Source organism: Aplidium turbinatum, chromosome 1 (assembly GCF_918807975.1).
Source record: "Aplidium turbinatum chromosome 1, kaAplTurb1.1, whole genome shotgun sequence".
Taxonomy (NCBI): domain Eukaryota; kingdom Metazoa; phylum Chordata; class Ascidiacea; order Aplousobranchia; family Polyclinidae; genus Aplidium; species Aplidium turbinatum.
This window is the reverse complement of record NC_137472.1, coordinates 25,157,586-25,167,983: the sequence shown is the minus strand read 5'-3', so window position 1 is coordinate 25,167,983 and position 10,398 is coordinate 25,157,586. Positions and strand designations below refer to the sequence as shown.

Sequence of the window (10,398 nt, the reverse complement as noted above, 5' to 3'; positions counted from 1 at the left end):
TTCCAACAATCCTATGCCTTTTTTTTCCAAAGACGAAACAGTATCACAGATTGTGATAGCATAAAACAAAGGTAAAGAAGCGCAAATCATCGGAGATTGAGTTAAAGATGAAACAATATCATGGATTGGAATGAAGTGAGTTTTTTCTCCAACTCCAAATTCAACCCATAGTTTATAGATTTCTAACTTGTCAAAACACGAAATTGCAATAATTACCACATTAGTATCTACTGTTTTGACTATGGCATCGGATTTTCCATGTTTCACATGGAGAAACATACGGTGTCTGCCTCTTCGTGATCACATGGGGAAACCTCAGACATGTCCAATGTTTGATTGTCAAGAGCTGTATCTAACGATGTTACAACAATCGTAAACAAGCTTGGATCGACTGAAGTTATCACAGCTTGTTGAACCAGTTGATATAACGCAGTTTTGTTGCTGTCATTTCCTGAAAACTCAGACCAGTTGAGAGGAAGACGAGTATTACTTGTGACAGCCACGTAACATCCAGACCCTGTTTCTTGCAGAAGATAAGCCTCAAATAGCTACTGCCATCACAGAACATGCCAGCAGTGTTGATGTCAGCCGATTATGAAGTAGTGCAAGAATCTGCCTCGAAAACCGATCACTGCGTCCTTGATGGAGGGTTCTTGTTGCATCGAGTGCCATTGAAACTGGAGACAGTTATGGGTCTATTGCACAGTCGTATGCAAACTTTACCATTCGTCATTATCGCTTAGCAACGGTGGTCTTTGATGGATATGGTGGTCCGTCCATCAAAGACAATACCCATCAAAGACGCGGCATGAACGTCCAACCGGTTGTTCACTTTACTGTAGACACCAAGTTCATTGGAAAGAAGGAGCAGTTCTTGCCTCGAGCTTCCAACAAGGAAGGATTAATTTCTGCTCAACTGAGGAATAAAAGCTGCAATGTGATGAACGCTCCAGGTGATGCAGATGTTGACATCGTCAAGACGGCAGATGGACAGCCCTCATCGACATAGTACAACTTTAATTGGTGAAGGCACGTACCTTTTAATATTGATACAACGCTATGCTGACACTGACCCAGACATTACAGACCTCTACTTCCGCTCCGAAAAGGCTTACGCAACCAAGATACACGACCAACAAACTTAAAGCAATCATCGGACCAGACATAATTATGCTTACAGCTCCTCTTCATTCATGCATTCACCGGTTGTGATTCAACGTCAAAGATATTTGGTATCGGGAAGAAGACGCTTTCAAGAAACTAGTGAAAAGTCAACCAATAATCAAAGAATGTGCAAATTGCTTTATTCTCCCAAATCAGACAGACCACATCATTAAGGATCTTGGAAACAAAGCTATGACCGTTATGTTTGGCAACGATGGCAGTAGTAACCTAGAAACACAGCGATACAATACATTGGTCAAAAAAATTAAAACAGCCAAATCCTTTGTTCACCCTGAACGTTTGCCACCTACATCATCTTTTACCAAATTCCACTGCCTCAGAGTTTACTACCAGATTATGGTCAGGATGGGTAGGCTACTGACGATGGTATGGATGCTCTAGACTGGGGATGGAAAGTAGATAATAATCAGATGGTTCCAATCATGACTGACATGAAAGCTACCCCAATGACTGACATGAAAAAATTTCGCGCCCCGGACAACCTACTGAAAATGATCACTGCAATTGCGAATCGTGTTCACCTCACTGTAATTGCCGGAGATATGTGCTACCATACCACTGTAATTGCTGGATGTGGACCATCCAAACTGGTTCATGTGTCCATACAGCAATCACATTATTACAGGCGATGACATCGAGAGTGACAGCGATGAGCATTGGTAATACTTGATCCATTTGCTTTCTTTACGCTGATTATGTCAAGAGTCTACATGACCACATCGTATGAGCTCTTTATGCCTGCTCAGTTAATCCATTTTGGAGATTTTGCGCCAGCCTAATCTGGAGTAGTATTTTCACACCAGAGAAACCTGAACTTTGTGTATATAGATCCTGGTGTACACTGTTGTACGACCACATTCTGTTTTCAATTCTTTTTCAGTATTGTTTATAACCATTTGTACATGAGGGCAGTGTTATAAAGCATCATAAATGGTGCAAAATGCACCTGTATAATATCTGTACAAGGAGGGTGAATCTCAAAGCAAAGCCAATTTTTTCATTCATTCATAAATGCCGGACAAGTTTAGACATGCAGTAAATTCACCCTTGCATTTTATGTTTACACGTTGCATATGTGTGATGCGTATTTTTCTTGCCAAGTACCAAACTGCACGATATATTGTGAAACAGTGTCACCAGTGAGGTCTGCTGTGCACAATAAATTTATATCTGCAAATGCACATGTGTAATGTTTACTTGTAGAGAAAGTAATTTTACTCTCATAAAGCTGTTTATCACAAAAACTATTCGGGAAGTTATTTTGCTGCCTGTTCAGAGCAGTAATTTTACTGATCAGAAACATTTAAAAATGACTATCAACCGAAGTAAAAATACATCCATTACAGTAAATACAAAACTATCATGAGTAGTAATTTTACTGATCAGAAACATTTAAAAATTAACTATCAACGGAAGTAAAAATACTTCCATTACAGTAAATACAAAACTGGCATGATTAGTAAATTAAAGGTAATACATGAGTAATAAAATTACTACCTAGTTTAGTAAAACGCATTACTATTCCGAAGTTATTTTGCTGCCTGTCGAAAGGACAGTAAATTTTTTTAACAGTGTAGGATCAATCCTTATATTTCAGAATGTGTCATCAGTTTATCATAATTTAGCTTTATTTTCAAGTATGAGTGATCATTATCTAACTATCATTGGACTTCATCGAGCAGGCAAGACCAATTCAGAGATAATAAAGCTTCTTGAAGCACCGAAATCAACAGTTTATCACAATGTTAGCAGGCTTAAAGAACTGAACAGTGCCGAAGATCGCCCTCGAAGTGAGAGACCACAAACTTCTCGTACCCCAAAGGTCATTAATGTGGTTCGAGCCAGAATCCGCCGCAATCCCAAAAGATCCATGAGGAAAATGGCTCGCGAAATGGATGTGAATGAAAAGATGATCAGGAAGACCGTTAAAACCGATCTGAAGTTGTCCCCCCATCAAAACGCAAACTTGCCAACACCTCACAAACCTCCAAAAAGAAAAGAGACTCGATCGAGCTAAAATTCATCTGAATAAAATGAAGTCAGGTACAGACACAGGAGAGATAATTTTCTCAGATGAAAAATTGTTCAATGTCGAAGCAGTGTGTAACCGACAAAATGATCGTATCCTTGCTATAAGTCTTCTGCAGACATTCCTGACCCCATGAAAAAAGTTTTCATGCGCCAGAAACTGTCTTCTGTCATGGTGTGGGCCGCTGTCTTCAAAACCTGGAGGTCTCCCCTCAATTTTGTTCCACAAGGCGCTATAGTACCAATTCGTACATTGAGACAAGTTTCTCCTGCCCTTGCAGAGCGAGGCTAAAAAACACTTCAAAAGGAAGCCATTCACATTCCAACAAGACGGTGCGCCATCCCACACGTCCAAGAAAACCCAGGAATGGTGCCAGAACCATTTTCCTCATTTCTGGAACAAAAAAACTCATCACCAAACCTGAATCCAATGGACTTTTGTGCTTGGTCCATTTTGGAGGCAGATGCCTGTGCTTCATCCCATGACTCAATTGAGGCGTTGAAGTGCTCTCTCAAAAAAGCATGAGTTGACTTTAAAGCAGTCCAAGGACTTTGTCCGCACCCTGTATAACCTGCCGTATCGCATGCTGGTGATAAACAGAAAATAATATTAAATCACTCTATTTTTTTTCTCTTGTATTTTAAATGGCAGAATCGTAATTTCCGTAAGGTGGCGATTGACTGGTAGACCGTATGGTCATCTCGTTGTCTCCCTGTCGGTATGCGAACTTGTGTAATTTTTGCATTGTGTATATTACTTGCATATTTCAAACATGTACTATGTTCCTTTGTTCTTGTTACTAACAAATAAACGATTAATTGATTGATACAACTAAAAAGATTTTACCATCGTCTAGTGACGTTGTTTTTTTAAACTTTTTTTCAAGATTTCATCATTGCTGCAAACCATTACTACCAATACCAAAAGTACCAAAGAACTTGGAACAAAAAAGTCAAGTGTGCTAGTTACAATTGAGAGAATTTTAACGGCCTTGTAATCAGCAGCAAAGTGGAACTGCCAAAATGAGAGAATCATTTGAAACAGCAGTTCAAATCACCACCTAAATGAAGATACGTAATCCACGTGTTTTCATCATTTCATCAGTCGTGAGTGGAACCATGAAAAATCTGAAATTAAACCTAAATAATTTTAATCCAGGCTACTAAGAGATACGGCCTGATTTGTTACATTCTGCAGACTTTTCCAGATTTTGGTGACTGTCGGTATGAAATTTTCTAAAAATAATATTTTAAAGTATTTTTTTACTGACTTCCCCAGATGACAAATTGAGTTTTTACTTCTAAAGGCCTTAAAAAACAATTTAATTAAGAAAATTTCAGTCAGATTCTTAGCCGCTTGCTAACAGTCTGATTGAACGTCTTTTAACTAACTTACTTTTTCTTATTTTGTACTGCTTTCCAATGCAAGCTCTTATTTATTACGAGTCAGCAAAAAGTACAAAAATTTCAGTCAGAAAATAGCATAACAGTGGTCAAAATCTGCAAAATGTGATAAACCAGGCCACACCTCGGTAGCCTGTTTCAATAAAGGCAAGACAACATTAATGTTTGAACAAGACCCGACAATTACATCTTCTGTCTTGTAATTCTATTTCGTGTGGACGATTTCTTTTTTCGGATCTTGGTTTTTTTCTATTTCCCTAATTTTCTTTTTTCGACTTCATTTTTCATGAATTTTCGGAAACTTCTAAACTTCAGTTTCAAAACTGTAAATGACAAAAATAACATGAAAATAAGGGCCAATGGTTTATGAGAAACAAGCATGCCTATAAAGGATCAGTGGTATCTGTAGTGGTGAAGCAACGCAATTTCTTCTGTACAAAAGATCCTTCATGTAATGCTACGAAAAAATTGTTGTTTCAAGTTCAATAAACAATGATATTGAACCGGAGAAAAGACGGATATACTATTCTCACTTAAAACAATTATGCTAGCTTCAAGTTTTAAAAGACAATGAGATGGCGCAGCCAATGTTAGTGGCGCATTCTACAGAAACGACAGAACGTTGCTACAAACGAAACCAACCACTGTCTTTGACTGTTTAATTTTTTCGCTTCAGGGCCATTCCGTGTCAATTCACACAGTCAAGAAAATCAACCTCTTCGATTTTTCTTAAATTTTACACACCTTTTCACTATCCTATATGATGAACAACTGCAAAATTTGAGTGAAATTTATTGAGAAACACGAGAGTTATAAAGCATTTAGTTTGGGGGGGTCTGCCGGGGGGGGCACATTTTTTGTATTTTTGGCCATGTTTGAGGCCCTATTACTGCTAAACTAAATTAGGTAAGAACCCAAATTTTTTACATGTGATAATACTTCTGCCAAATATTGAAAAAACAACATCGTTCACATTGTCACTCTAAAAGGTCAATGGTTATAGACATCCAAAGTTGGCCGTTTCCAGCTCTCGGCTAAAATTTACCAAAATTTTAAAACCTTGCCAAGACCCTATTTTTGATTGGTTTTGGCTAAAATTTAGTAGAAATGTTGTTTACAGGATTTTCTATGAACTGAGAAAATTTTAGTATAAAATATTAAAGGGGTTGGGAGGTATTTAATGTGAAACATGGGTTGAAATAAAAAAAAGCAAAAAGTGGGGTCCTTTTAATACCCCGGTTACCCATGACCCCAGTGAAAATTTGCACTGAAACTTTTTTCACATATTTACTAAGATATGACAAGTCTAGCATGCAAAATTGATCCATGGTTCTCAATGTTTTCTTATAGAAAGTATTCGTCAAAGTTTGGAGAAAAACGCTAAAAATTAGAAATGAAAAATTCAAGGGGAGTAGGGGTGATCATGATTTTATCTTGCTATTGGCTATATAAAGTGTTCTTGATGACAGCAGCAATATTATGTGCTTGACAAATGACAATTGTAGACCTATGAATAATTTTTGCAAGACGTTTTACGCATAAAGTTTAAGACAATATTATCTTTATATATGTGTTTTGGTTACACTGTCCGATATCGTTTTGTTCGATCTTTTGGTATTAAATTTTCTTTAATTGCATGAAAAAGAAGTATATAACATCAGAATGCCAAGTTAATGCAAGCCGTAGTACCTGATAAGCTGACATACACAGCAACCGAAATTTTGTTCACAAATTCACTAAGATGTGACAAGTCTACCATGCAAAAATTGATCCATGGTTCTCAGTGTTTTCTTCCAGAAAGTATGCGTCAAAGTTTGGAGAAAAACGTTAAAAGTTACAAATGAAAAATTAAAAAAAAAATGTAACAATATTGAACTATATATACTAGAAAACATTTGAAGTGTATTTTTGATTGTGTTTTGAGCAATTGTTCACAAAGCAATTATTATACATTTGACAACTGTAATGTACTATGTGGACGTGGTTCTCATTGTCAGTGGACAAAATGGCAAATTTTGTCATAATCTTCATTGCTCAGTTTGTACTGTTGTCCAGAAGAACCATGGATACTCGGCACAGCAATTGAACAAATAAATATTGAAATGGAATCCAGCATGTTTGTTGATGTCTGAGCCAGTTTAAACATTTGTTGCTTTTGTTAAGTATCATAAACTGAACACTGAAGTCTTGCTTTTCATAGCTTTTTTCACTAATAATGCCAATGTACCTTATCTGCAAGGTACACATTGGTCTATACTTGCATCATCTTCTTGGAGTTGTGATTGACCTCGTGCCACATCCACAAGGGTATGTGAAATATTATTTGACAGTCGACGCATTTTCAAAGACTGAAATGATTGTGGAGTAAAGCTATGATGTGATCTCGTGTCTGTTATTGTTTTACACAATGCATATCGCTTTTCCAATTCAAATTTTGTGTTAAGGTCTTGAATTTCAATTGAAGAAACCCAAATATATTCAAACCCAGAAATGTGATCTTGCTCCCATTGGAAAAGATTTGTGGTGTGAGAATTTGGTTGTTGGTTGCTGCGTAAAGACTTGCACGACTGCACGTGCAGCTAATCTTTTGGTGGTTTCACCAACTCCATCACATGAACTTTTGCCATGAGATGTAGCAAAGAAATGCCGCTCAGCATCAATTCCAAAATCTGATGAAATCAGATGGCAAAGATTAATAAAATTTTTACGGTTTTTGTATTGTGAAGCAGCACCATCGCTGAAATAAAATATTTTTTTCACATTACCAAGTGATTTGATAATTGGAATTATTTGGTTAATGAATGCATGCAATGTACTTGTTGAATGTTCCAAGTGATCTGATATTGCAACCAAACTTTTTAATGTTAAAGCTCCATCTTTTTTGTAGTATATTACAAAAGGGTGAAGGGTTGCCTGAGTGTTGTCCCAATGGAACCCTTGCACGGCATCTTGGACACTAAATGAGTAGTTCTCAGCAAAATCAAGTAGTACCACGACTTCATCATCAGCTAAATTTTGTTTCAAGTAACTTGATTGTGATTTGCTAATGAAGTGATGGGTCTTTATAGCTGTATTTGGTGCATTACAACTCAGCTCTTCGGAGTTGAGTACCTGCTTTGCTTCTACTTTTTATGTTTGATTGTAATAATATTGACCATCTTGAGTCGAGTCTGATGCAAATAAATAAAAGCAAGAAAGGTGTCACACAATGATTCAATAAAGTCATCCAGGCTTTTTAGCTGCTCAGTTAATTGTCGTTCTATCAGTATGAGCCCATTGCTTGTCCCTTATAGTATCATCAAGATCATATTCGTTGCTGAATGCACATATCAATTAAGTAGCTCTTCAAACATTCTCTGCAAGAGCAATTATTGCACAAACTCATCATGCATTCTTTGTTAGAATTATGGAACACACCAATTTTCCAAATAGTCTGTGTATCAGGTATCAGCTTATCAGGTACTACGGCTTGCATTAACTTGGCATTCTGATGTTATATACTTCTTCTTCTTCATGCAATTAAAGAAAATTTAATACCAAAAGATCGAACAAAACGATATCGGACAGTGTAACCAAAACACATATAAAGATAATAATGTCTTAAATTTTATGCATAAAACGTCTTGCAAAAATTATTCATAGGTCTACATTGGCATTTGTCAAGCACATAATATTACTGCTGTCATCAAGAACACTTTATATAGCCAATAGCAAGATAAAATCATGATCACCCCTACTCCCCTTGAATTTTTCATTTCTAATTTTTAGCGTTTTTCTCCAAACTTTTGACAAATACTTTCTATAAGAAAACATTGAGAACCATGGATCAATTTTGCACAGTAGACTTGTCATATCTTAGTGAATGTATGAAAAAAATTTTAGTGCAAATTTTCACTGGGGTCATGGGTAACCGGGGTATTAAAAGGACCCCACTTTTTGCTTTTTTTTATTTCAACCCATGTTTCACATTAAATACCTCCCAACCCCTTTAATATTTTATACTAAAATTTTCTCAGTTCATAGAGAATCCTGTAAACAACATTTCTACTAAATTTTAGCCAAAACCAATCAAAAATAGGGTCTTGGCAAGGTTTTAAAATTTTGGTAAATTTTAGCCGAGAGCTGGAAACGGCCAACTTTGGATGTCTATAACCTTTGACCTTTTAGAGTGACAATGTGAACGATGTTGTTTTTCCAATATTTGGCAGAAGTATTATCACGTGTAAAAAATTTGGGTTCTTACCTAATTTAGTTTAGCAGTAATAGGGCCTCAAACATGGCCAAAAATACAAAAAATGTGCCCCCTCGGCAGACCCCCCCAAACTAAATGCTTTATAACTCTCGTGTTTCTCAATAAATTTCACTCAAATTTTGCAGTTGTTCATTATATAGGATAGTGAAAGGGTGTGTAAAATTTAAGAAAAATCGAAGAGGTTGATTTTCTTGACTGTGTGAATTGACACGGAATGGCCCTTCAGAAATCCGACACCTTCAAAAAACAGAATGTTGGAAAGCAGCTTGTAGAGTAATTTTGAAATAATCGATTTAGAATCAAACTTTGTTTGCATTTCTCAAAACTCGTTTTAGTCACAAACCAAAAATCAAAATTTTTATGAAAAACCGATCTATTATAAACATAATTTGTGAAGTCGTTGCAAACAACGGGTTAACCTGCTGTTTCGGGTTGTTAAAAACCAAGCTTCGTTGAAAAAAATGGCAAAAAGGTGACTCTCGCCCAGTTCAGTTTCAATTTATTTATTTTTTGATCACCAAATCATGCTTAAATCACAAACATTAAAATTACAAATGAATGTAGCAGTTAGAATTGTCTGTTATTGGGAAAGGTTGACAACTTTCTGTTGCCTGCCTTGCACAGGTTGACAATAGTTTTTTTACAAATATAAATTGAGCCAATTATTTATTATAAACTAGCAGCGAAAAAAGATTCTAAAGGTGGACAACCTGGAAGCTTGCACAAAGTAGTTTTAATGGAATGCTAATCACTTTCTATATCTCAACTTAATTGATTGTTATGAAATTGAGCTAGCCATGTTAACAGAAAATTTTAATGACAACTCTGCTCCATGTCGCAACAAATAAGTAAGCAATCGTAGTCACACAATATACAACTTCATTTACGACAAAACTAACAACAAATGCTTGCGAAATAAAAGTCTAAGATTAGTTTTTTTTGGGGAATCCATTGTGCGATGTCTTCAGAACACAAGTGTTGGATCATAGCAATTGTACGTAGAGTTGTCGGTGGTGACATACCTACTCAAAAGTCTTTTATTTGAAAAGTTCATTTCAGCACGCTGGTTAAATACATGATGGATGTGTCTCAACTTAGTAGCGACCTGGAATATAAACAACTCATTAGTTGCTAAGATAACAATTTTTACCGTATTTAAAAGTTATTCGTTTTTGTTGTACCGAAGTTCATGCCTGGTAAATGAACATTTGAAATTAGCGGGTGTGAATACATGGAAGTCAATCAGCCAAAAACACTCGCTCTCGTAGTGTACTCAACCTATCATTACTTCAACACACAATCAAAAAATGTTTTAACACATTTGACACTGGGTCATTCCATGCCAAATGAGCAAATTTTTTTGAAAAATTACACATGTCATAGATTTTATTAAAATTTGGCATACTTGTAGATGTCAAAGAAATATTAACAATGCAAAAAAAATTTTGAAAATTTTTAAACATTGTTAGAGTTATGGGCATTACAAAAATCACCATTTTTGTCTGTTCCACTTTAGTGATTTTGTCCAA

The 10,398-nt window shown here is 36.1% G+C and overlaps 1 protein-coding gene across 5 annotated transcripts in view; it reads right to left on the bottom strand.

Moving 5' to 3' along the window:
- Positions 1-3,825: 3,825 nt before the first annotated feature.
- The window catches only part of LOC145771022 (uncharacterized), a 114,913-nt gene continuing 108,340 nt past the window's right edge, over positions 3,826-10,398 (bottom strand). The window contains exons 9-11 of one of the 5 annotated variants that reach the window (XR_014289183.1): positions 9,892-9,974; positions 4,805-4,940; positions 3,894-4,341 (exon numbers count right to left, since the gene is read on the bottom strand). Coding sequence is in view for 3 of the 5 variants with exons in the window: in XM_082582766.1 (XP_082438892.1) it covers positions 9,834-9,974 (141 nt within the window). In the remaining 2 variants the exon portion in view is untranslated. Of the gene's footprint in view, positions 4,941-9,356; positions 9,975-10,398 lie in introns of those variants that run through there. The other 4 variants (XM_082582772.1, XR_014289184.1, XM_082582766.1 and 1 more) reach the window with 4 other exon arrangements.